The sequence below is a fragment of the Petromyzon marinus genome, chromosome 74, assembly GCF_048934315.1.
Source record: "Petromyzon marinus isolate PM22_M1 ecotype Great Lakes invasive population chromosome 74, UKy_Petmar_22M1.pri1.0, whole genome shotgun sequence".
Taxonomy (NCBI): Eukaryota; Metazoa; Chordata; class Hyperoartia; order Petromyzontiformes; family Petromyzontidae; genus Petromyzon; species Petromyzon marinus.
Genome location: NC_133740.1, coordinates 3,144,942 through 3,170,089, shown reverse-complemented (window position 1 = coordinate 3,170,089; position 25,148 = coordinate 3,144,942). Strand labels below are relative to the sequence as shown.

The window sequence follows — 25,148 nt, the reverse complement described above, 5'->3', positions numbered from 1 at the left end:
TGTATGCATCTCAGCAAGGTGGTCAATATTCCACATTCCTTTGGGAGGGGGAAACTCGATGTAACCACCACTTCTGCCCCGCCCACTCTCGTCCTAGGCTCTGTGTTCGATGTGTTCAATACTCACGTGGGTCTCATTCCTTTGACATTTGATGGTGCTGTTTGTTGCTGGACGCTTGGCGTCTTTGAAACCCTGCACAGATCAACTTGAATATTTTGATTGTGTGGAATAACCTCCAATATTTGCAATTAATCAATTACACTAATATTCGATTCTGAAGATTGCAATTTAACCGCACTGTATAGCAGCACTTTCAAAACAATTTTGCAATATGACCCTATTTGAATACAAAATTCCTATTAAACTGACAATAACCATAATTAAAAACATTTCAAGTGACAGGATATTCTGTACGTTCATTTTGTGTCGGTATTATAGAACAACAAATATGAATTTTTTTGATAAAGAAATGAAGCAATAATTTGGACTCACCAGGTCGAGTGTCGAGACGCGTGTTGCTTGAGGCATGCGACACAGCTTCTCAAAATCTTGCGGTGTGGCTGACATTGCACATCCCACCTCCAGCGGTCACATCCAAAGTCAGTGCGCTCACTCACGTGTACACTACATGCTTGCAAAGGGCACCATCGGTTTCGAGGCACGCGTTAAGATGTCGGGGTTTGCGGATTCTCTCTTTTCCGTGAGAAAAAAAACTAATCACGTGACATTTCAACGAGTTGTTTCGTTTCAGCCGCGGTCACATCCATTGTTTTAGGCTGGGCATTGAAATGGGTTTCGTGCCTAGTGACACCTTTTCACGTCGAAATCAGGTAAATTGGTTGCGAAGTGTGCGTCCAGGCAGCTGAGGTGGTGAGTCTTCGCCCAAGTGGAAAGACACTTTGGAAATTGAGTGGAGCCGGCAGTTCAACTTCAACAAACTCATCTTGCACACACCATCTCTCACGGATGCTGTGATTTGATCGCTCATTTGTATATTTGTGGTTTCATTGCAACATTTGCATTCACGTCGTTTCGTTTCCCAACCACAGGCGCGTCTCGCTTAACGAGCGTTCTCCTTCACGAGAGTCTGCTATAACGCTCAATTTGTTCGCAACACGAGAACATGTTCCCGAAACAAGCGGAGGCCGATCAACCAAACGCGTCCCGTGTTGGCAAGGGCCGCTACGCTACAACGATGGGATCGTATTACTACGTGCCCTGCGCCCAGCCGTCAGATTCTCACTCTCCTGTGCTGCGCGTGCTGCCTGAGCACGTGACCCAGGTGGGGGCCACGTGGTGTTGGTGGCGGCACTGTCATGGCGGCGCGTGAGGAGCTACTCGCGACTCCCGCTCACGGCCAACACGGGTGACGATTGTACGAGGTGGTCCTGGGACACTCCGAGGTCGACTCGGCATCAAATGAGTACGGTGTGTAAACATCGCCACCGGGGAGACAAAGGCGGCCGGGCGTGGTGTGAGCCACCCCACCCACACCCGAGGATCGGCGAGCGGGGCCGCCATCGCAAATTGCCAGCCCTCGCAAACAACAGCGGTCGGTAAGTAAGCTCTTGACTATGCATAGATTATTGTTGTTACATATAGTTTTTACATATCAGGTATGTAGTCTTCTCTTTGTGCCCGACGCTTAAGGGCTGCAGTTTTTGGTAGCGGCAAGTTTTGAGTAAAACTCACGTGTACAGTATTTTGGCGGGACAAATGCTACTGTACTAACATTCGTGGAAATATCACAGAATCGTTTTGCGCGTTACCCCCTCCCCCCACCTAGAGGTTCACTCAATGTTTATTTTACTTTCTATCGAAAACAAGTGTTAAGATAAGCGTTTAAAAGTCAAACTTAACCAAGTCGTCAATTTAAGTGTCTTTTGTACATTTATGTTCGTAGGTTTGAATATATTCTGTCTAGATTCGTTTAAAAAGAATGCAACCTTCTCTGGCTACTATTAGCCCTCTTGTAGAATTGTGTTTCAACCGATTACCCTCGCTTGCCTGACCCATCACGGCTCAGAGAAATAAATGTATGACCAATGGACATCAATGTTAACCAGTTGTCCATTTTGTGAGGTATCCCTAACTAGCCAGTAACTTGTAAGCGAATAAAAAAAATCAACGGCGTAATTTGTTCGCGCTCGCTGGTTACTTTTGGAAACAACATTGTTCATAATTAATTTAGAAAGGTCTTTTATACCGATCTAGGTCACGATATGGACTTCGATGTTAGCGTCGTAATTTTCTATTGGCAGATTCATACGTGATTATTCACCAGTGACTCATGTTTGCTATAATTTCACACATTTATAAATCACCTCACGTACCCCCCCCCCGGTTGCGAACCACTGGCCTAGAGAAGCCATTAGTGACAGACATTACCATCACATCGACAGTGAGGATGGCTTTATGAGACCCAAGGCGACATGGAATGCACAAAAGACGTTTGAACTGCCAATGTGATCTTTGCGCGGCATTGACCTGCAAGGCTGTGAGCCTGAAATCGGTGAAATAATGCAAAACGATCCCACCCAGTTGTGTCGCGTCATTGAAAATGACCCTGAAGAAGAATGCAGTCGTGTATTTTGACGGTACAATATATATATGAAATGCACAATCGATGATTCATCTAGATGAAGGGTGAGCAGTCAGATTCATTCCCTCACCCATGTTAACAATGTTGGTCTACCGCACCGACTGTTTGCTCTCATGTACACAGCGCACAGCGAATGACTTGGTGTTTCTACTTTGGCAGTGGTACACAAGCACAACAACAAATACATGGACGCATTCGTCAATAACACTGGCTTCTTCCAGGATAAAATATGGACAGTAAACCCTCTCAAACCACAAGGGTTATGTTCTTGAAAACGCGCGCGAATGTAGAAACCTTGTTGACCAGGAAAAATGGGGTTGCGTTCCTGGCACGAGTGAACAAAGGGGGGAATAGTAAATGTTTAATACCACTGACTACAATAAATAATAAAATATGAATGACAATTCGTTTTTATTACCTTTCATGATGATTTGATGACAATGGAGATGGTGAGGAATTCAGGTGGACGACTCATCGGGAGATGCAGGTGTTTGATAACAACAACGCACAGTTATCATTTTAGCACTCGAGAGCACGTCTGTGATAGGCCGACATTTTGGCGTGGACTGTGAGATCCAGCAAGAATGAGGCGAATGCAATCGGGGAAAGTGTTGCGGCTATCGCCACCCAGTGCTGTGTTCTCTTATCAATAACTTATCACATTTTTACTGTGAACAAGATTTCTACATATTCTTGGTTCTTTCGGTAAAGTCACGTTGAAGGGAAACAATAAAATATATATAAAACAATACAATTCTCGCGACGTTTCGACTGCAACACAAGGCTGTAACCCTCGTGAATATAGGTTTACTATATTGGCATAGTCACTCTGGTTTGTTAGTGCGTCGTCAACCGCGAGCCGGTGGGGAGTGTCAGGGAAAGCTGTCCCAGGTAGTCCAGGAAGCCGGTAACATGACTTCTATGATTTCATGGGTGCCACACATTTCTATTTACAGCGATGTTCAATGTACTGCTGGATCACGGCTTTCCTACTAGAGCTCCTACTGGAGGCCCCTTCCACCAACAGTGACGTGAGGAAGCAATTCCAGGGTTGCACCTTTACATTTTTAAAATTAATGTATTTATTTGGTAAGAGCGTGTGTGTGTGTGCGAGTGAGTATCAGAGCATGTGGATTCTGTATGTTCGCCCGCTATTCCGCAGTGTGAGTATGCAAGAGGTTGAGTGAGTGAATATAAGAGTGAGTATAAGAGAGCGTGTGGAGTTTGTATGTTCTCCCCCATTAACATTGCATTTTACTGTATCAACATTGATAAATGGTAACATTTTACAATACAGTAGCCTCTTGATTATCCGTGCTAATGCCGAGGAGGACAGCCGTGGCTAATTTAAAAATTGCGGACCATCCAAAAATATCCATTTTACGTGGATCTCTTTGCCAAAAAACACTAATATAGATATACATTATGTTTAAGTTAAGGAAATTGAGTTTGTTAATGAACAACATTTTTTATAATCTTAGCTCTTTCGGTAAAGTCACGTTGAAGGGAAACAATTAAAATAATAAAATATATATAAAACAATAAAAATTCTCACGAGTGAACATAGGGGGGAATAGTGAGAATTTTTAAAAGTGACTTTACCGAAAGAGCTAAGAATATGAATTACTGCAGTCACGAAAGCTTTAAATAATTTTTTTTACATTTTTTTAGTAAAGAATGTATTGATCTTGTTTTTTGTTACAAAAGTATTTGATTTAGAACGAATGCTAACGATCGACCGAACGATGCACATGCTCAGGGATAACTTTCCTGCTCCCGCGCAGAAGACTCGGCCCACTAAGTGGACAGAAGCAGAGCCACGCCAATCAATATCAAACTCCGCCCACTGTTGTAAAGATATGCAACTACTGTACCGTAGGGGCGATCACATGGATTTCAGATTAACCGGAGCACGTGACTTGTAATAAACACTTCCATGAATAAGTGTATCACTGTTTTTAGAATATTAATTTGGGATTAAGGGAAACATCCATGAGTTTTTAATTTGTGTCAATATCAGGTGCGTGGTTAATCCTCAAATCGGATAAATCGCAAGCGGATAATTGAGTCAACTTTATTATGAACTAAATCGACATTAACAACATTGCATTCTTCTATATCAACATTGACAACCTTTATAACATTCTTAACATTGTTTAGAACAATAAACTATGATAAAATGAACAACATTGCATTCTACTTGATAAACAACGATAATATTTCGAAGATGGTAACATTATTCATGACTATAATAAACTGTTATAACAATTTCTGTGCTCCCCTCTGTCACGCGCGCTCCTTTATGGCGTGCCTTCCTCTACTACTGCTGCCACTAAACACTGAGGGGTTAGCATCTACATCATTAGACCTCCTTTGCCAGTACCAAAATATAATAATAGGGTTTTTCCCCTTTTTTCTGGCAACGAAACTGAAACCTTTTTACAAGGATTCATGTCTGCATTAACCACAATACTTGCAGTCAAAATGCAAACAGCAAAACATACTATGATAATATATGCATTGTCCTTGAAACTGATTGGTCCACACCAAGGGACGGCTTTCTTTCGAGCCTCGACCCAATTGGTGCTCGACCAGACATGAATCCTTGTAAAAAGGTTTCAGTTTCGTTGCCAGAAAAAAGGGGAAAAACCCTATTACACTGAGGGGTTGTTTTCATGGAGGTGGACACCACCTGCATTATGAACACGGCGAGTCCACCTCATCGGAAGCCAAGTTCGCATTTCTTCCTGAGAAGTGGAGCTGCTTTGGCTGCATCTGCTGCTGCTATAGCAGACGGACAGAGAATACTACATCCGTGCAGGCCGCCCCGTCTGAAACCACACTCGGGCACTGCAAGCCTTCGGTGTGTTTGGCGAGAGGGCGATGTTGAACATTTTTTTGCTAGGACCTTTCCCGGCACGCTGAGTAGGAAGATGCTCCGGTAGTACGATCCCCCTTATAGAAGGGGACCACTAAGGTATCCTTCCAATCCTGCAGCACGCGTCCTCTGTGGTCCAGAAAGTTGTGATTATATCATCGGGCAATCTGCAGACAAACGCTACCTGGGAAAAGTGCTGTTCGAGAGCACCTGTGAAGGTCGACACATCACACGTGAGGGTGGGTGGCCAACACCACACCTGACTTAGTCTCCCCAGTGCTGATGTTTTACACACAGCACCAGGTACATGTCGTCCCCGGGTTACGAAAGGGTTAGGTTCCTGAGAACGATCCGTAACCCGAATTTTCCATATGTCAGTAACTGAACAATTTTTCCCTGAAATAAAGCTAAAATCCAATAGCCAGAAATAGTTGTGCCTCCCCTACCTGAATACTAGTTCGTTTTCCCTCAGGACTGTATTGTGCTGTTTTCTATTGCTACCTATATTCTATTGCTGTACATACTCTGCACTTCATATTCGTTTTTAATTTAATCGAATAACACTACCCATAATTAAACTAATGGAACATATTCTGGATCCAATTGTTTCTGAATACCACGAAACATTTTAATAAAAATCGTTAACAGAAAGCAGTCACTTCCGAATGTTTGTTTACCGTGCATTAGGCTAGGCCTAGACTTTACATACACACGAACACACATGCACGCACATTAAATACAGTAAAAACCTAACAATAGAAACATGGGGGAAAAGATAATTCGAAGCATAGGAAACAAACAATAATGTAATGGTATACAAAAATTACATTGCCCATAATCGTGGTGGGGCTTGGTGAAGGAGGCGTTTTGGTGGAGTGAGGTGTAAGGCGGCGTGCCTTATGCGTCCCTCCGCGGTATTCATCCGCAACCTCACCGCGCTGCACTATTTGCGCTTGCTTAACTTATGCGAACATTTCTTCTGCATCTTAAATTTTTCATGCATTTATCAGAGCATTTTCATAAAACAATAGAATTCTCACTAAAAGAACCAAGAATATGAATCCCTGCAGTCACGAAAGCTTTAAATCAAAATTCATTTTCATAAAGTCGGGTCTTCCGTAACCCAGGAACTGCCTGTACTCATTTAAGGCTGATTTAGGGGAGGCTCAGAACAGGTTTGTATATTTGTCACTGATAATGGTCATGAGCAGGAATAGAACTCGGTTCGCTGGGTTCACGCTACTACGCTACTGCTCCCCACTCGCAAACACTTGTACATTATCACACACTCAGACACGCTCCCAAACACATATATACTCGCTCACACTCTACACTCTGCAAAAAAGGGAGACACCATACAGCAGGGGTCGGGAACCTTTTTGGCTGAGAGAGCCATGAAAGCCACATATTTTAAAATACATTTCCGTGAGAGCCATATAATATTTTTTAACACTGAATACAACTAAAGAAATGTCAGCTAAGATTTATTTGCGAGCCAGATGCAGTCATCAAAAGAGCCACATCTGGCTCGCGAGCCATAGGTTGCCGACCCCTGCCATACAGACTCAGCACGTGGTTTCAACTCGGCACTTGCCCCAACGTAGCATTGAGGCTATGGGGGAATCTTCGTGTTTGTTGTTGTTGTTTCAGGACCAGGACCCCCCGGTGGTGGAGAGTCGATCTGCACGATCGTCGCCGGCGCGTGGAGCCACCGGCTCACCGGCTACTCCCAGAACGCGTGCGGGAAGGGCAGGTGGTGCACAGCGACACGTGATACGTGTGCAGTGGATTCCTAAATATCAGCCTCTTGTCTCCACTTACACATGGCAGGTTTTCTCCCGGGGTCTCCGGTTTCCTCCCACATGATGCTAATCTGTGACGAGTAATGGAATTTGTCGTCAAACATCCAAATGTGGCGGCACCCGCCTCACGGTGTCTTAGTTCAATCGCCGGCATTGCTGTTACGATGGGATGCAGCCGTGGAGACAGGCGTCCTCATCATATGTTGTTGTCTCGCTACTCGTGAAGCCGTCGCACCCCGATTGTCCCCGCCCACCAACACCGCCTTCCCCACAGTTCCTGCACGAGCTCCCAACACGTGGAGCAAGACGTTGCTCATCGTGCTGAACCACGCCTCGCGGCACGACCCAGAAAGACACCTGTGAACCAGACACGATTCTTAAGTGTCCCAGAGTTGATTTTATGTCACCAGGTGAGGACTCGAGAGAGGAGCTTGGAAGCTTTTGCAAGGGTGAAATAGAGCAAGAACAACCGTATCCCGTGAGGAATCAAGAATATTCCATGAACTCCCTGTGGTGGGAGTCTGCTTGGGCAGATCCTGATCCTGTTCCTCCCTCCTGTGCTCCCCCTCTGCACGTCGATCCGCTGCCACGTCGTCCACCCAGCAGCGAATCAATCGGCGAGCATCTGCTTCTCTCTGTGTCTGCCCCCCACCCCCACAGCGCAGCTGGGGTCTGCACCCAGCTGTGGCGCGGCGAGTGTGGTGGGAACTCAACACCAGCGGCGCCACTCGCCTACCTGAAACTGCGCGCAGGTCCTGGCGCCCCCCGGGGCAGCTGGCATGGCTACAATGCAACGCGAACTCGCAGGGAAGAAACAGGTGAGTTTGTGGAGGGGAGTAGAGTAAGATGGAAGGGGAGTGTGTGGAGGAGAGTACATTGAGATGAGGGGAGAGACTGGTGAGTGTAGAGTGGAGTAGAGTGGGATGAGAGGGGAGAGGCAGTTGAGTGTGTGGAGGAGAGTAGAGTGAGATGAGAGGAGACAGGTGATTTTTTTGAGGGGAGTAGAGAGGAATGAGAGGGGTGAGACAGGTGAGTGTGTGGAGCCAAGTCGAGGGAGGTGAAAAGGGAGAGGCAGGGGAGTGTGTGGAGGGGCACTGAGATGAGAGGTAAGATACAATTGTGTGGAGAGGAGTCGAGTGGGACGAGAGTGGGTGACAGGTGAGTGTTTGGAGAGGAGTAGCGTAAGATAGAAGGGGAGAGGCAGGGAAGTTTGTGGAGGTGGAGTACAGTGGATGAGAGGGGACAGAGGAAGCAGAGTGTGTGGAGGGGCATAGAGGGGGATTTGAGAGGAGCGACAGTGAATGTAGAGGAGAGAATATTGAGATGAGGGGAGAGACTGGTGAGTGTGGAGCAGAGTAGAGTGAGATGAGAAGGGAGAGACAGGTGAGTTTGTGGAGGGGAGTAGAGTTAGAAGAGAGGGGAGAGATTTGAAGCTTTCGTGACTGCAAGGATCCATACTCTTTGGTTCTACTCGGTAAAGTCACGTAGGTAAAAAATAAAACAACAAAAATCACGACGTTTCGGCCACAACACAAGCGGCCTTCATCAGGTGAAGGGACCAGACTGTCTCGAAGACTGCGCTGGAGTGAAACAGAGCCAAGCTCAGACTACGACCTTTAGGCTGTGTGAGAGGGATTGAGGTGCCTTGACAAAGAAATAACCATAAAAAATTAGCATTTGATTGGCGGACTTAGCATGATGAAAGGTGTAGCACACGGCAGTGCACCTTTAAGCTGTGTGAGAGGGATTAAGGTGCCTTGACAAAGGAATTAGTGTAAAAAATTAGCATTTGATTGGCGGACTTAGCATGATGAAAGGTGCAGCTCAGTGATCGGCACCGGCAGTGCAACTGCCTGTGCTGTGAAAGTTTGAGGTACCACTACTTGAAAAAATATACTGTACCAATGAAAATTAGTTTAATGTTTGGTTCGATTTAGAACATCTTTCCAATGGTTGCTTAATTTGAAACCATCTTCTCGGTTGAAATTGTGTCTGTGTTTGTAGATCTGAATTGCCTCGTGAACAAATCTCTGATAAAAACCTGATTTGAAACACGGCAGAACGAATTCTTCTGCCTTGGCTGATCACTGTTACAACGCTGTGGGTGATCACGATATAATTTTCTCCGATACCAAGGTTCTTTGCAAACCCACAGGTTTTTATCACGAGGCAATTCAGATCTACAAACACAGACACAATTTCAACCGAGAAGATGGTTTCAAATTAAGCAACCATTGGAAAGATGTTCTAAATCGAACCAAACATTAAACTAATTTTCATTGGTACAGTATATTTTTTCAAGTAGTGGTACCTCAAACTTTCACAGCACAGGCAGTTGCACTGCCGGTGCCGATCACTGAGCTGCACCTTTCATCATGCTAAGTCCGCCAATCAAATGCTAATTTTTTACACTAATTCCTTTGTCAAGGCACCTTAATCCCTCTCACACAGCTTAAAGGTGCACTGCCGTGTGCTACACCTTTCATCATGCTAAGTCCGCCAATCAAATGCTAATTTTTTATGGTTATTTCTTTGTCAAGGCACCTCAATCCCTCTCACACAGCCTAAAGGTCGTAGTCTGAGCTTGGCTCTGTTTCACTCCAGCGCAGTCTTCGAGACAGTCTGGTCCTTTCACCTGATGAATGCCGCTTGTGTTGTGGCCGAAACGTCGTGATTTTTGTTGTTTTATTTTTTACCTAGGTGACTTTACCGAATAGAACCCAAGAGTAGAGGGGAGAGAGGCAGGATAGTGTGTGGAGAGGAGTAGAGAGAGATGTGCGGGGAGAGACAGGTGACTTTGTGGAGGGGAGTAGATTGGGATGAGAGGGGGAGACAGGTGAGTGTGGAGTGGAGTAGAATGAGGTGAAAGGGGAGAGGCAGGGGAGTTCGTGAGGGCAGTACAGTGGGATGAGAGGTTAGTGATTGTGAGTGTGTGGAGGGGAGTACATTGAGATGAGGGGAGAGACAGGTGAGTGTGGAGCAGATTTGAGTGGGATCAGAGAGAGAGACAAGTGAGTGTGTGGATGGAAGTAGAGTGAGGTGAAAGGGTAGAGGCAGGGGAGTGTGTGGAGGGGACTGCAGTGGTATGAGAGGGAAGTGACAGTGTGGGGTTAGGAGTAGCATGAGATGAGAGGAGAGAGACAGCTGAGTGTGGCCTCGAGTGAGATGAGAGGAGAGAGAGACTGCTGAGTGTGGCCTAGAGTGAGATGAGAGGAGAGAGACAGCTGAGCGTGGCCTAGAGTGAGATGAGGGGAGAGAGATGGATTAGTGTGTGGAGGGGAGTAGAGTGAGATGAAAGGGGAGAGCCTAGTGAGTGTGGGGAGGGGAGCACAGTGGATGAGAGAGTACAGAGGAAGCGGAGTTTGTGGAGCGGCGTAGAGGGGGATTCAGGAGGAGCGACAGTGAGTGTGTGGCGGGGAGTACATGGAAATGAGGGGAGAGACTGGTGAGTGTGGAGTGTAGTATAGTTAAGACGATAAGGGAGAGACAGGTGAGTTTGTGGAGGGGAGTAGAGTTAGAAGAGAGGGGAGAGAGTCAGGAGAGTATGTGGAGGGTTTCGAGTGCGATGAGCGGGGAGAGATGGATGAGTGTATTGAGGTGAGCAGAGTGGGATGAGAGGGGTGAGACAGGTGAGTGTGTGGAGGGGACTACAGTGGTATGAGAGGGGAGTGACAGTGAGTGGGGAGAGGAGTAGAATGAGATGAAAGGAGAGAGACAGGTGATTGTGGCCTAGAGTGAGATGAGGGGGGAGTGATTGTGTGTGTGGGGAGGGGAGTACAATGGGATGAGAGTGGACGATAGTTGTGTATGTGGAGTTGAGTAGAGTGAGATGAGAGGGGACAGGCAGCAGAGTATGTGGAGGGAGTAGAGTCGGATTAGAGGGGAGCGACAGTGAGTGTGTGGAGGGGCGTAGAGAGATGAAAGGGGAGAGACAGGTTAGTGTGGAGGGGAGTTGAGTAGGGTGAGTGGGGAGAGACGGATGAGTTTGTGGAGGGAAGTAGATTGAGGAGAGAAACAGGTGAGTGTGTGGACTAGAGTGATATGAGAGGGGAGAGGTAGGTGAGTGGACGAGAGTGTTGAGCAATTGAGCAATCATTGGTAGGATGTTATTAACCGAGTTAAACTTTAGCTGCCTTATAGTTTATATTCATATCTCCGGTCTTTTACTCCCAGCCTTACACACTACCATCACTATGAAATTTGACGTGCAATGTTTCAGTCGTGCAAATTTGTCGCCCATCCCACTCTCCCCCCCCCCCCATCCGTGGTACATGAGTACCATGCCCAGGAACTTCTCTAATCTCCATCCCCCAACACCCCCCCCCCCCACCCTGCATCCATCCTCCCTGGCTCCTCCCCCCTTCTTACCCGATATAATCTCTTGTCACAAACAGCTCTCTCGACTCACCACAGTAATTTTGCTGTGACTGTTGCCACCTGATGACGGAAGCTTGTGTTGCCTCCGAAACGTCGTGATTTGATTTAGTTTTCATTTTTTACCTACGTGACTTTACCGAAAGAACCAAAGAGTATGGATCCTTGCAGTCACGAAAACTTCAAATCTAGAATGGGAGACAAGTCACTTTGTGGAGGGGAGTAAAGTGAGATGAGAGAAGAGAGACAGGTGAGTGTGTGGAGGGGGGTAGAGTGAGATGAGAGGGTACAGGCAGGAGAGTGGTGCTGAAGGTCACATGTCAGACTTTTGTGCCATGGGGCTGACTGGTGGTGCCAGGCTATGTGCAGGATATCACGGGACACACCCAGGTGTCAGGGGGTTGACTTATGGTGCCAGACCAGGTGCAGGATGTAACTGGTAGATCCTTGTGCCATGGGGTTTATAGATTGTGCGAGGCTATGTGCAGGAGGTCACGCTACAGACCCAGGTGTCAAGGTGTTAACTGGTGGTGCCAGACTAAGTACCGGATGTCACAGGACAACCCCAGGTGCCAAGGGGTTGTTGAAAATGCCAGGCTATGTGCTGCAGAAGATCACAGGATAGACCCAGGTACTTTGGGTTGTCTGATTGTGACATGCTTGGTGTAGGAGGTCATTGGACAGACACAGGTGCCAAGGGGTTTACTGATGATGCCAGGCAAGGTGCAGAAGGTCATTCTGCAGGCCCAGGTGGCAAGGGTTTGAGTGATGGTGCCAGGCTAGGTGTAGGAGGTTTCGTGACAGACCTAGGTGTTATGGGTTAACTGATGTTACCAGGCAATGTGCAGCAGGTCATATGACAGACCCAGGTGCCAAGGGGTTTAATGATTGTGCCAGGCTAGGTGCAGGAGGTCACGGGGGAAACCCAAGTGCCATGAGGTTTACTGATGGTGCCAGGCTAGGTGCAGAAGGTCACGGGGGAAGCCCAGGTGCCATGAGGTTTACTGATGGTGCCAGGCTAGGTGCAGAAGGTCACGGGGGAAACCCAGGTGCCATGAAGTTGACTGATGGTGCCATGCTAGGTGCAGAAGGTCACGGGGGAAACCCAGGTGCCATGAGGTTTACTGATGGTGCCAGGCTAAGTAGAGGAGTCATTGTATCTCCAGAATAGTCTATTGTTCTCTACGTAAGTCATTGGTGATTGAGCTGAGACCATCAACTCACTGAAATGGAGAATCAGGTTTAATCACAACTCATTGGGAGTCTGTGTCTCTATGTGCACCTATGGGTGTCTTGTGCGACACACTGGGTCTCGATGTAAATCATTGGTGGCTGTGCTGAAACCATAAAATCAATACAACTCGAGGATCCATTTTAGTGACAACTCGGTCTATGTATGTGTAGGGTGTAGGTGGATTCCCGCTCACGGCCACCATCGGTGACAACTATCTTTGCCAGCCACACGATGGAGCTACGCGTGGGGGTTGACGACCTGCAGTGGCAGCCACAGCCTCGTGCCCGACCCACGCAACGGTGAGAGGGACGCTGCCTCGCTCGCGACTCACGCGCTTGCTCACTCACCTTGGTCTGTCTCACTGTCACACTCACCTCTCTAGGGTTCCCTCTAGTTGAGGCCCTGCAGCCAGCAGTGGTTTCAGTCATACAGTTCAGGATTGTATCTCATCCTCCCTTAAACAATGTGTCTAATGCACTGCTTCCTGGTGTAGTGTTTAGTGAGTGCTGTGCGAGGGTTAATTGAGTTTTGTTTTTTGTGCCCACTATGCCATTATATTCGATGAAGCACATGAATGGACACTACACCAATATTCATTACTCTTGGGTTGCTGAGAAAGTTAGAACAATTTATCTTATTTATATAGGAACGTTTTAACCTCGGTGTAATGAGCTAAGATTGACAGTAATCGTAATGGAACAGCTGTACTCCCTCTACAGAATAAATCGTCAATGTACTGTATATGTAAATGTACATTGTCAACATCAGCCCTGGTATCTGCACTGCTGAATGAACAGATCCCCATGCCATCGGCATCCCTCATTGCCCTGCGCGGTGCCACAATCCATTGCGCTATTGAACTGATCTCATCGCTCTGTCTTGCCCTTGTTTTCTTCTTTGGCTGCAATTCCGGCACCGGTTTTGTCCATCGGCTATCATCCCATCGAGTGGTGTCCAGCCTAAGCCCCTCCTTGCTTTTCTTAACAGTTTGATTAGCGTGGTTGGCTTTATACTGTACGAAAGAAGTTGTACATACATATGTAGTGTTTATAATGATGAATACACTTCTTGAGGCACACTCTTTATTGTCTTTCTTCTCTTACACAGTCCTTAACACACAAAGGGGTATACAGTCCCATCACCTAAGAAGTTACAGCCTCCGGACTTAGCGTGACCTACCCACAGGTCTCTTGCTAACCTAAGGAGGCACAGCCTCCAGACTTAGCGTGACCTACCCACAGGTCTCTTCCTAACCTAAGGAGGTACAGCCTCCAGACTTAGCGAGACCTACACACAGGTCTCTTGCTAACCTAAGGAGGTACAGCTTCCTGTCTTGGCGGGACTTACTCTCGAGTCTACTGCTATCCTAGAGTCCTCCGGCTGGGACCTAGGGGAGGCTATCTGACCCACCGCTGGCCCGGTGGGTCTTGACCACTGGATACGCCGAGCCTTAGCCCTCAGAAGGGCTGGAAGGCTGGGTCCAGGGTCCTGGCTATCTTCAGCCCGGGCTTCGGTCTTCGTGTAGGGAGAGAACTCCCCGCGCTTCGCGCGCTCACCCTTCTTATAGCAGCTTGTGGCCAGGTGTAACCAATCCTACATTCCCACGTGGAACTGTCTGATTGGTTGTTACCAAACTGTGGCTACGATCCAGTTCACCTCATCTGACCCCAACCGTTATTCACACAGAGGTAGCGCTGCACTGCCCCTTTGATACCTAGTGGCAATGCAGGTTACCGAACAGTGAGTAGTTAGCACCTCTACATCTACAATAAGATTTCTCTGATTGTGTTTGTTCCCTGAATCACATGTTCCCCTATCTGTCTTTCACTGCAATCCCAAGAATGCAACTCTGTTCTTTGCATACGTTTCAGCTTAGTGTCATTGTTTTCTGATCATTTTCACAGTGGGTAATGTGTACCGATTGGAAACCACCTTTATTGTTCAGGCACTTTGTCATGCTGCTTTTGATGATCAAATCGATATTCCAAAAGCACTATCTCCTGCCCTAATTGTCTTTATTTCATACTTTTATTCACAATTCACCTTAAATTTCCACACCTCCGATTAGCACAGTTGACTTTGAATGGTGCAAAAGAAGTTTCAACATACATACTTACACATGGTATTCTTTTTCTTGGCAAATCAAGAAGAAGAGAGAAGAGCTGAGGATTATTACATCTGCTACTTTTGATATAGAGGTTTGAGTTGATTGTGTGGTTGATGCTAGCGTGGCTTTAAAATGCAAGTATCGATGCCGTGCTATTGCATGTGATGAGCAGGCGGTGTTGGTTCTCAGTGCTACGGTTATACTGACCCATGCTGCTTTGTTCCCATTATTGTAGGTCAACTCTGAGTAAAAGTAGTCGGTGGCTTCTGATGTATCAACAGGAGCGTTAATTTTGTTAGTTACCAAATACCTGTGGAATTTACGTAACGTCTTATTCTGTGGATTTCATTTAGTTGGCATGTTTATTTTAATGTCTAAATAAAACAGATGATGGGTTGACTAAAATGTTGCAGGTTATTGTAGACGAATACTAAACGAGTGAAATGCTGACGAAATCAACACTGATGATCACCAACCTCAGAAACACAAAGGCCTCGCCACTGCTTGGTGCACCAGCCACTGCACGGTCTCTCGAGTGGAGGCCCTTCTGCCAGCAGTGACACGAGCAAATAATTGTAGAACTACTTTTAATCCAGAAATTCCAAAGCTCTTCAACCACAAGTACACGAGCACCGTCCTAACCGTGGAGGGATGCAACCATCTCTCCGAGATGTTCTACAAGTACAGATGACTTCCCGACGATGTCTGCTTCTGCCCAGGCTAGGGGCACTTTGAGACCATGTGGAGTGACAGACTCACGGGCTGAACTCGTGCGAGTCCGATCCAAGTGTCACAGGTAAACATACCGGGTTGACCGGTAGTTGCGGTTACCTGGGTTCCCAACTATGTCAATGCAGTGGTTTGTAAGCGTTCATCGTAATTTTAATCGCAATTCACCTTCAAGTAGCACACTTTCCTATAGTATGGTTGCCTAGATCAGTCTCTGAGTGCGGAGGAGTGCAACATTCCTTCCCATACAGATGGAACAGGTGGCATCAAGATTTGTGCTGTGCTGCATTCTAACAAACATTTGTGTGATGCCAACTCTTGCCTCCACAGTACTGGATCCACAGGCTTGCGCCACCTCTGCCTGGCTGAAGTGCAAAACCAAATGTAATGTTACATGTTGCATGACAACTCTTATCTCATTGCTCCTGTCCATCTCTTGTCGTCGTCATAACCGAGGGTTGATGCCCAAGAACGATGCTCTTCATCTTTCGTGATCTTCAGGCTCTTCTCATGGAGAGTCCCGTCTAACTGTTCACATTTTTCCACCAACTGATCAGTTCCTCCCTCTTCCCCTTCTCCTTTCCATTTTTATTTGCAGCGTTATCTTCATCAAATCCCCAGCTGACCCAGGATATTTCCCACATTGCCAAATTTCTCATTATCTGCGCTTACCCGTGGACAAATACAGATAAGGCGAAAATTGAATCACAGATAATTGGATTTTGATTTGAGTCTTTCGTGACTGCAGGAATCCATACTCTTTGGTTATTTCGGTGAAGTCACGTAGGTAGAAAATTAAAAAAATATATATCACGACGTTTCGATCGCAACACAAGCGGTCGTCCTCAGGCGTAAAAAATAATCCAGCAGTGGAACTGCTGCAGCAGCGCTTGTGTTGCGATCCTAACGTCGTGATATATTATTTTTTGTTTTATTTTTCTGTCTACGTGACTTTACTGAAAGAACCAAAGAATTGGATTTGAGTCACTATTCCCAATGTGTGTGTTGTGTGTCTTGTTTTCCGCTCCATCTGCGTGAGTAGGAGATGCCAACCCCGTGCATTGTGTCCGGTTTCTTCACCAATGCTGCAAAACTGCACCACAGTGAATCTTACAGGTGCAGTTTCTCCATCCTGCCTCATGTTTTAATGTGACGAAGTGGTCATGTGCCTTAAGGGTTATTGAGATTATCGCGAAGGTTAGAGAGGTTAGACTTTGATGGTATGTGTTGAGAAGAGACAAAGGAGGTGTAAGGGAAAGTTGCTATGGAGATGCTGCCGATGCAGCACCAAAGGAGTACAGCGCGACCGAGGGGGAGATGGGAGGCTGCGGTGGCACGAGACACGAGGACGGTGGATATGACGAGAAAAGAGGCACGGAATGGAAGCTCACGGAGAAAGGAAAGAGAAGCAGCTGACTACATGCAATAATGGAACGTTTGGCTTAGAATAAGAAAAGTTGGTTGTGTGGTTCAGGGCAATCAGAATGGCTATGTCCTACATGAAGTGAGCACTGCTGAGCTCCTGGATTAAGAGGGGTATCTACCTGCTGCTCTGAAAGAGTTCACAATGTCCAGGGTCAGATACACTACGCTGGGACTGTTGACACCTGAGGTTGGATCCCTGGTAATTTCTGTTTGTTTTTTCAGGGGTCTGAGTGTACGTGTGTAGAAATTGGTGTATGTGTTGCAGGAGGCTAGTGGCTACAAATCCAGCGACCTAAGTTTGATTCCGTGCCATGGCTCACATCAGTGGTGAGTGATGTCTGAACCAATTCGAGTCTCCTGTATGTAGACTCAGCTCCAAATAAGTGCATGTTTCAGCGTGTATTAACATCAGCAAAGGGAGCTAGGCTTGGAACTGGCCCCATCACCCCATTGTGCACATTGCCAGTCTTAATAGGCACATGCCAGCAGCACTTGCCTGGCAGCCTGTATAAACGATGTGACTCTTTGTGTTTTTGTTTTGTGTGTGAGTGTACGTATGTGTGCAGTGGTGGGGAGTGGTATTGTAGCGCTTAGTGAGCTGCACTACGAACCTGGTGACCCGAGTTCGGTCCCGCTCATGGCCAACACCAGTGACGATTATCCGAACCGGTCTTCGGCCTCCTCTATGTCGACTCAACCTGAAATCAGTACCTGGTGCGGTGTGTAAACATAACCACTTGGGAGACGAAGGCGGCCGGGCGTGGTGCTGGCCACCCAGCTCCAAGTATGCCAGCCGGACTTCATGGGTTCTTGCAAACACCACTTGTTCCAAAAGTTTGGTAAAGGCTATATGGGGTATCTTTGTCTTTGTATGTGTACATGCTTCTGGGTCAGTGTCTTTGTCAGAGAAACTGATCTAACAGTGCTGAGATTCTTCATGCCGTCCCCAGCTTTGACTGTCTCACTGGGTTCATCATGGCCATGTTGTAGACGTGGACAATTTCATGCAAATGTGCGTGTTATATATTTTTTGTTGATATTAATGGCAGTAGACGTCTGTTGACTAGTACTCTGATTTTACACTTTTTAGTGGAACAGGAAGGTATGAGATGACTTTCAGCTCCACATCCACACCCACCTCCGTGCTCAATGCCAAGAAGCCACTGTATTGGTAATAAACCCGCAATGTTTTTTATTTGTAAACCTGCATTTTTTTCCATATTTTCCCAATTTACCGCGACTGTGCTCTCGCCATCATGTCATGGGTCCCCAAGTATTCATTCGTGTCTTACAGAGCAATACAAGCCTTGTGTTAGATCATAGCCCACTAAATCTGATATCACAGAGCTACTTTGTACCCTTTAAATTGACCTTTCGTCCACATAGTAAATGGCAGGACTTTTCCACCCGTTCCTCATATGGGAGTAATGTTAGTCGTAATAATGTTGTGACTTCTCATAGCTGGAAATATATCCCAATAAAGTGCAGAATGACAGTAATGTGATGCATTATTTTGTGTAGTCAATGACGACCGGACTGAGACCATTAACTCACTCGATTGAGAACCCGCTTTAATCACAGGCAGCTGCCTGGATTCAAACTCAGGTACTCGGTGGTGCCAGTTCAGTGCTCTGGCCTCTAAATACCCACGTGTTAAATACATAAGCAACCTTTTTAATTAGTAACATTCTTTGAACACTTTGCCAAAACAATTGGGATTGCGGAGCTGTGGCACAGTCATGATATTGCTTTTTCTCATGCCTCTGCTGGCAGAATTTCCACGAGGATGCTCGTGTGAGAGCCCCTTTACAAAATATTTGGTCTACTCTTTCACACTGGTCATATGTTTTACTGCATGGTAGATAGGCAGGGGAATTTAAGATTACTTGACCATTTGTTTCAACTGCTGTGCCAGAGGGTCTAACGAGCAACCTCTCTGTTGCCAGGCCAGCGTGCTAGGCATTGCACCACAGCAGCCCCCTCCAGTATTTAATTCTAAACGAAGGTCACTCTCTGCGTGCTTGTGTGCACGCGCGTTTGGGTGGTGTTGAACGAGATGGTGCAGACGTCTCGCTTCTTCGTGAGGAAAGTGATGGCACTGGAGCCGGCCTGGCTCACGGGACTCGCTCCGCGCTTCTCCTGGCAGAGCGCCGTCTGGAGGCCCCGTTGTCGCCACTGCGCTCCGGTGACATTCACCGGGCCACGGTTCATTTGGTTCGTGAAATTAGTGGCGAAAACAAACGTCAACAAAGTGACTTGTTTTATTTCATGCAAAGATAATGGGAGGTCGAAAATCATCAAATGGGCGGTGACCGCCTAGCAGTCGTGCGTTTGCCGCTTATTACGAAGGTGCGCGGTTAGAATCCAGCGGCTGCTCGGATTTGATACTGCGGGTTTATTAACTGTAAACATACACTCGGTCTGCTTCAGAGTGGACATTAAAGATCCCGTGACGTCATTCGCAAGGTTAGGCCATTGTGTGGCGGCATCATGAGTCATGTTATTCTCATGAACAGTTGTGCCCGAATGATTCAATTGGGAATATACATAGCAATCGTAACCCCCTCCTGTGAGAACCTGGCAAGACCCTTCTGAAAAATAGTCACTGTGCTCAGTGACGCTTTGCTGGGTAAATCAGCATGATAACCACTGTGACATGAGCCTGTGAAGCAGTGGTTTGAAGTTGGGGTTTGGTGGGATTTGTGGAGATGGAGCCATCGTGTTTGCTGGGGGCACGCGCCTGCAGGGTGATGGGATGGTACCTGTAGGATTTGGTACAGCAAGTATGCTTGACATAGAGTACGTTGCATGTTCGTCCTGATCAATTCACCGGCCACACCCAGTGCAGCATCTTTGCATGTATTGACTGTCATTGTATATAGATGTTCAGTCACATATACAAACGTTTCACCGATCTGCCTATACCACACTCCCCAGCAAGTCGGATATGCGACGTAGTACTGAATGACTTAGCTTGAGTGTTATCCCGTGGTTTCTGTGGGCTTTCTCTGGTTAATTTCCATACGTATAATATTCAAAGGGACAGATTGCAAACAACATTGAAATGAAATGTTTTCCTTTTTAAACACAATAAGTTTGTACAAAATTAGTGAAAGTCATGTTCAAATACTGCTTGTAATGTATATATTGTAGGAAGATTACTTTTACGGAATGTTTTGTTGCACTATACCCATAACAAAACTCTACTAATAAGAAAAAATGTTGTGGTAATCCGTCGTGAAACATTACTCTATGCTCTCAATCAGCAGCCATGATGGTCACTGATCAAGGCTACTTACCACCCTGCACTGTCCTGTGATGCCAGGACCCGTCCCCTGCACACAGCCCATCTCATCGTTCCATTTCCACCATGGGCAACTTCCTGCGTAGCGAGTTTTCTCCCCACTGAATGTACATGACAACGTTGCAAGACCCATGCTGCAAATTTACATCTAAAATCCAAGCACATACACTTTCATAGGAAGTGTAACCTTCCGGCTACAGACAGGAGCAAATGTTCGGAATAGATTTAGGGGTAGGGTGGATAGTTTGGTTATGAGTATTAGTTGTAATAATTGTGCCTTGTATGTATCCAAAGTAAACCATAAGGGAGGGCCAATATAGGTTTGTATTAACTTAAGGCTGATTTGACCTAGGGGAGACCTAGTATAGGTTCAGACTAATTTAAGGCTGGGTTGACCTAAAGGTGAAAGCAAGTTTCCTAAATTCACAGTGCCTGTCCACCCAGCAGTAAAATAGGCGCACTGCAACGAGTTTATCGGCAATACGCATGTGGGTACTTTCCAAGACGCCTGTCCATCTTGAAAGATAATTGATAATCCTCGAGGAGCTCTTCAGAGCTCCCCCAGTTGAGTTCCTTCCGCCGGCAGTGGTGTGAGCAATCAGCTGCATGTGGATATTTCTGAGATGAGCACTTACACTAAAACAATGTGAAGTTAAATGTACTTATTTTCACATTTCAAAAGAAAATTTGTGACCAAAGATGGAATTTTACTCATCGCCAATATTTGTTTTGTGATGTTGGCAGATTCGTATGTGGACGTCTCCGATTCCAAACAGTATTCCTCTTCTGTGAAGATGTGGACGACGGACTTGTCCCAGACCCCCATTCTCCACCGAGGACCACACGCGCTGCACACGAGCCACGTGTCGAGTGAACCCCAGCAGCGACGTCTCGATGTTCCTGCCTGCCCACTGAATGACACCTAGCAGCGCAACAACACTGGATTAGAGTTGCAGTGCACAGTAGTGCAGAGGCGGGTCTATAAACTTCGTAACGGGAGAGACGGTAGCGCCGACATTTTAAGCTGCTTAAAACACGTCTTACTGGTAAATATCAATAAAAGATTATTTGGGTCTTTTGGGAAAGCCACGTAGAAAGAAGAAATAACACTAGAAAATCAATTTTGGCGTCTCAAGGGGGATGCGATCGCCCCCATCGCCTCACCCTTGGATGGAACCCGCACTAATGGCGTGATCACAAAGGTGTACAGCAAGCGCCGGGCATCTTAAAAGTGTTGAGCAGCCAGTCTATGCAGACGTGGGCTCTCCCATGTTCTCTGGAGCAGGGCTCGGTGCAGCCGCACGTGACCCTTGCGTCATTCCGGTTCCTTCAGAGGCTTGTCCACCTGAACCACTTGACTGGAGAGATTGAGATGGGGAAGCCGGGAGCATCTGTTTTAGTAAAGGAGACGGTATCCAACACAGTCCCTTCACGTTTGTACCGTGATTGCTACTTTAAAGAAAGTCTCATGGTTTAAAAATGGAAGATGTTGCTCACGCACTATTCTCTCTGTTTTGTGTGGAAGAGGATGATGACGGCCCAAGATATCTGTTTTTGAAAGATGTTACATCCAGGTGCTCCAGCATTAACTAACATTATTTAGAACTGATTTAAGTACTTATTAGCATGGTTGGATATGTATGGTACGAAAGACGTTCCACATACGTCCAGCAACCTGCTGTGTCAGGATATTTCTTCAAATTCAGCCTAAAAAGTCAATAGTGCACACTTTCAATTGAGTATTAATTGAGAATTATGAATGTGGATTATGTGATAACCTATGGTTTGCATGTTGAAAGTTTTGTGCAACCCCGTAGTGAATTTGAGTGATTTTGAATAAGGCTAGTCCTTAAAGGCAACACAATTTTGTATAAAATTGTATTTCATCCAAGATGCTGTTTAGTGCAGTCCTAGTGGTACAGTACATGAGTTGGGGGAATCTTTGCATGTCTACATGTCTGTGTCAACCATACTACGTATGCGGATTATCTGGCGATTGCTTCCCACTGAGAAAGAGTTGCAGATCCTACTGCTGAACCTGGAGCATGCTACTTCAGAAATAGCGCCTTGCCATTGGCCCCACAAAAACAAAGTACCTGCCTGGGTATTTTATGTCATCACATGCTCCCCTCCATTAACGCCTCATAAGTGATGGGATAGTTGTGGGGAGAGTAGAGAAGTCTCTGTACTTGAGCAGTGTGCTTATGACCAGCTTTGGTTTGGAAGCCGAGGTCTCTGAATAAGTCGAGTGACATCTTTTCATCAGCTGTGTAACGCTATGTAGAAGCTACCTGGCTTGTTATGCCCTCTATGCTTGTGAAACGTGTAGCCCTCTTAATGGAACATCTGCATAACTTTTAAACCTTCAGGCTAGCCATACGATCCATTCTGGATTTAACCAGACTGGATTGTGCGAGGAACCCACAGAACCTTGAAAGATCTGGACACTTCCATCGGTGACATGTAGCCTGCATACCTAGCTCCTGCATGCCAGCTTCTGTTTGGCCGGATAGATAGGGCTAAATGGGTGTGGCACATACTAGGGAGATGGAATACAGTGGTGCAGAAGGATGCGGAGCTGATTGGACTGCCGATTACTGGTACCAGCGGTGTCAAGATCGGCCACTGTGGAGGAGGTTCGTGAAGGACGCCGCTGGGGAGTTGGAGGCAGTCGCCCTCCAGTGACAACGAGCAGAGCGCTATACGGCTAAAACCCAGAAGGTTAGCAGTTGGGACCACGGTGCGTCTTCCAGTCAGTCATCTCAGCCCACGGCACCTGGGTATGTTCTGCACTTCGCCGAGGTTACGGTCGCCGCCACCTAGTGGTGAATGGCGGTAGTGCGTGCATCGTTTACTGGCGATGTTCATAAGTGGGCACGTGACCTTTGCGCGAGTCGATGGGCGTGGCCTTGTTCGCCACGCCCCCTTACTACGTCACCCGTCGCCTAGCAACAGAATGCACAACGGCGGAAGTTGCGGCAGCTGCGGCAGCACGCAGTCGTCTCGCCGCACGGACGCGGTTTTAAGCTCTGTCGACATTCGAAACGACAGACATCCAAGTGGCGGAGCAGATGCGGGTGAGTACGTGTGAATCAGGTGACGTTGAAGGATACATCATCAATTACAAGTAGCTACAATCGCGCTACCACAGTGCGACTTATTACGTTGTACGAATACACTACATTCTACACCGCTTAACCACGCCGTTTGCTATACCCGGCCGTTGCTAGGGACGCCGTCGCTAAGGCTGGACCAACGGTCAAGCGACGGGCGGGCTCCGTACGTTAGTCGTGTTTGTATTTTTTATATATTTTATTATTTTGTTGTTTCCCTTCAACGTGACTTTACCGAAAAAACTAAGAATACAGTCGTGTTTGTGTCACGTCTGCTCGTGTGGTTGTTGCGCTGCAACGTTTCGTACAGCGCCCTTTGCGTCTATGGGCGTGAAGGAAGGGGGCGACGTCTACCACGCCCTCTTATTACGTCGCGGCGCAGAGCGCCAAGTCTCTGGGCGTCTCTCCGCACGCACGCGGTTTGAGCCTCGAGTGGAGTCGACGGACATCGAGGGGCGGGTGAAAGTGCGGTAGCGGGTCAAGCTTCAGGCGACATCAATTTCAAGTTGGCTCAACTGCGCGCCGCCTCACGACTGCACTGTACCACAACACTACCACACGACTTAATTAACACGCTGTACACTTCCACCACGACCGCACAACTCTAGACACCGCTTTACCACAACATTTGCTATGGCCAGCCGATGCTAGGAATGCCGGCGCTAAGGCTGTACACTCGTGTGAGTGTTTCACTAGTGTGAGTGTTTCACTAGTGTGAGTGTTTCACTCGTGCGACTGTTACACTCGTGCGAGTGTTTCACTCGTATGAGTGTTACACTCGTGTGAGTGTAACACTCGTGTGAGTGTAACACTCGTGTGAGTGCAACACTCGTGTGATTGTAACACTCGTGTGATTGTAACACTCGTGTGAGTGCTACACTCGTGTGAGTGTAACACTCGTGTGAGTGTAACACTCGTGTGAGTGCTACACTCGTGTGAGTGTAACACTCGTGTGAGTGCTACACTCGTGTGAGTGCTACACTCGTTTGAGTGTAACACTAGTGTGAGTGTAACACTAGTGTGAGTGTTTCACTCGTGTGAGTGTTTCACTCGTGTGAGTGTTTCACTCGTGTGAGTGTAACACTCGTGAGTGTTTCACTCGTGCGAGTGTTACACTCGTACGAGTGTTACACTCGTGCGAGTGTTTCACTCATGCGAGTGTTTCACTCGTGAGAGTGTTTCACTAGTGAGAGTGTTTCACTAGTGAGAGTGTTTCACTAGTGAGAGTGTTACACTCGTGTGAGTGTAACACTCGTGTTTGTGTCACGTTCACTAGTGTGAGTGTTACACTCGTGCGAGTGTTACACTCGTGTAAGTGTTACACTAGTGTGAGTGTAACACTCGTGTGAGTGTAACACTAGTGTGAGTGTTTCACTAGTGAGTGTTACACTCGTGTGAGTGTTACACTCGTGTGAGTGTAACACTAGTGTGAGTGTAACACTCGTGTGAGTGTAACACTCGTGTGAGTGCTACACTCGGGTGAGTGCTACACTCGTGTGAGTGTAACACTCGTGTGAGTGCTACACTCGTGTGAGTGTAACACTCGTGTGAGTGCTACACTCGTGTGAGTGTAACACTCG

General features: G+C 46.9%; 1 protein-coding gene across 23 annotated transcripts; it reads left to right on the top strand.

The window, feature by feature from the left end:
- Nucleotides 1-1,311: 1,311 nt before the first annotated feature.
- On the top strand, nt 1,312-24,160 carry LOC116937073 (uncharacterized). 23 transcript variants are annotated; one of them, XR_012930728.1, is made up of 10 exons: nt 1,312-1,556; nt 7,131-7,233; nt 7,943-8,100; nt 13,061-13,189; nt 16,769-16,842; nt 17,417-17,478; nt 17,718-18,322; nt 19,208-19,365; nt 21,200-23,532; nt 23,879-24,157. XR_012930728.1 is itself a non-coding variant. In XM_076055987.1 (7 exons), exons 4-7 carry the CDS (start codon nt 13,122-13,124, stop codon nt 21,379-21,381), a joined length of 444 nt encoding a protein of 147 aa, XP_075912102.1. In that variant the 5' UTR covers nt 1,313-1,556; nt 7,131-7,233; nt 7,943-8,100; nt 13,061-13,121; the 3' UTR covers nt 21,382-22,346. The 23 variants fall into 23 exon arrangements, 5 of the variants coding, with proteins under 5 accessions (XP_075912102.1, XP_075912100.1, XP_075912099.1 ...); XR_012930737.1 differs by lacking the exon at nt 17,417-17,478 and having other exon boundaries at nt 17,718-17,935; nt 18,250-18,322; nt 19,217-19,365; nt 23,879-24,033; XR_012930734.1 differs by lacking the exon at nt 17,417-17,478 and having other exon boundaries at nt 17,718-17,935; nt 18,250-18,322; nt 23,879-24,033.
- Nucleotides 24,161-25,148: the final 988 nt, after the last annotated feature.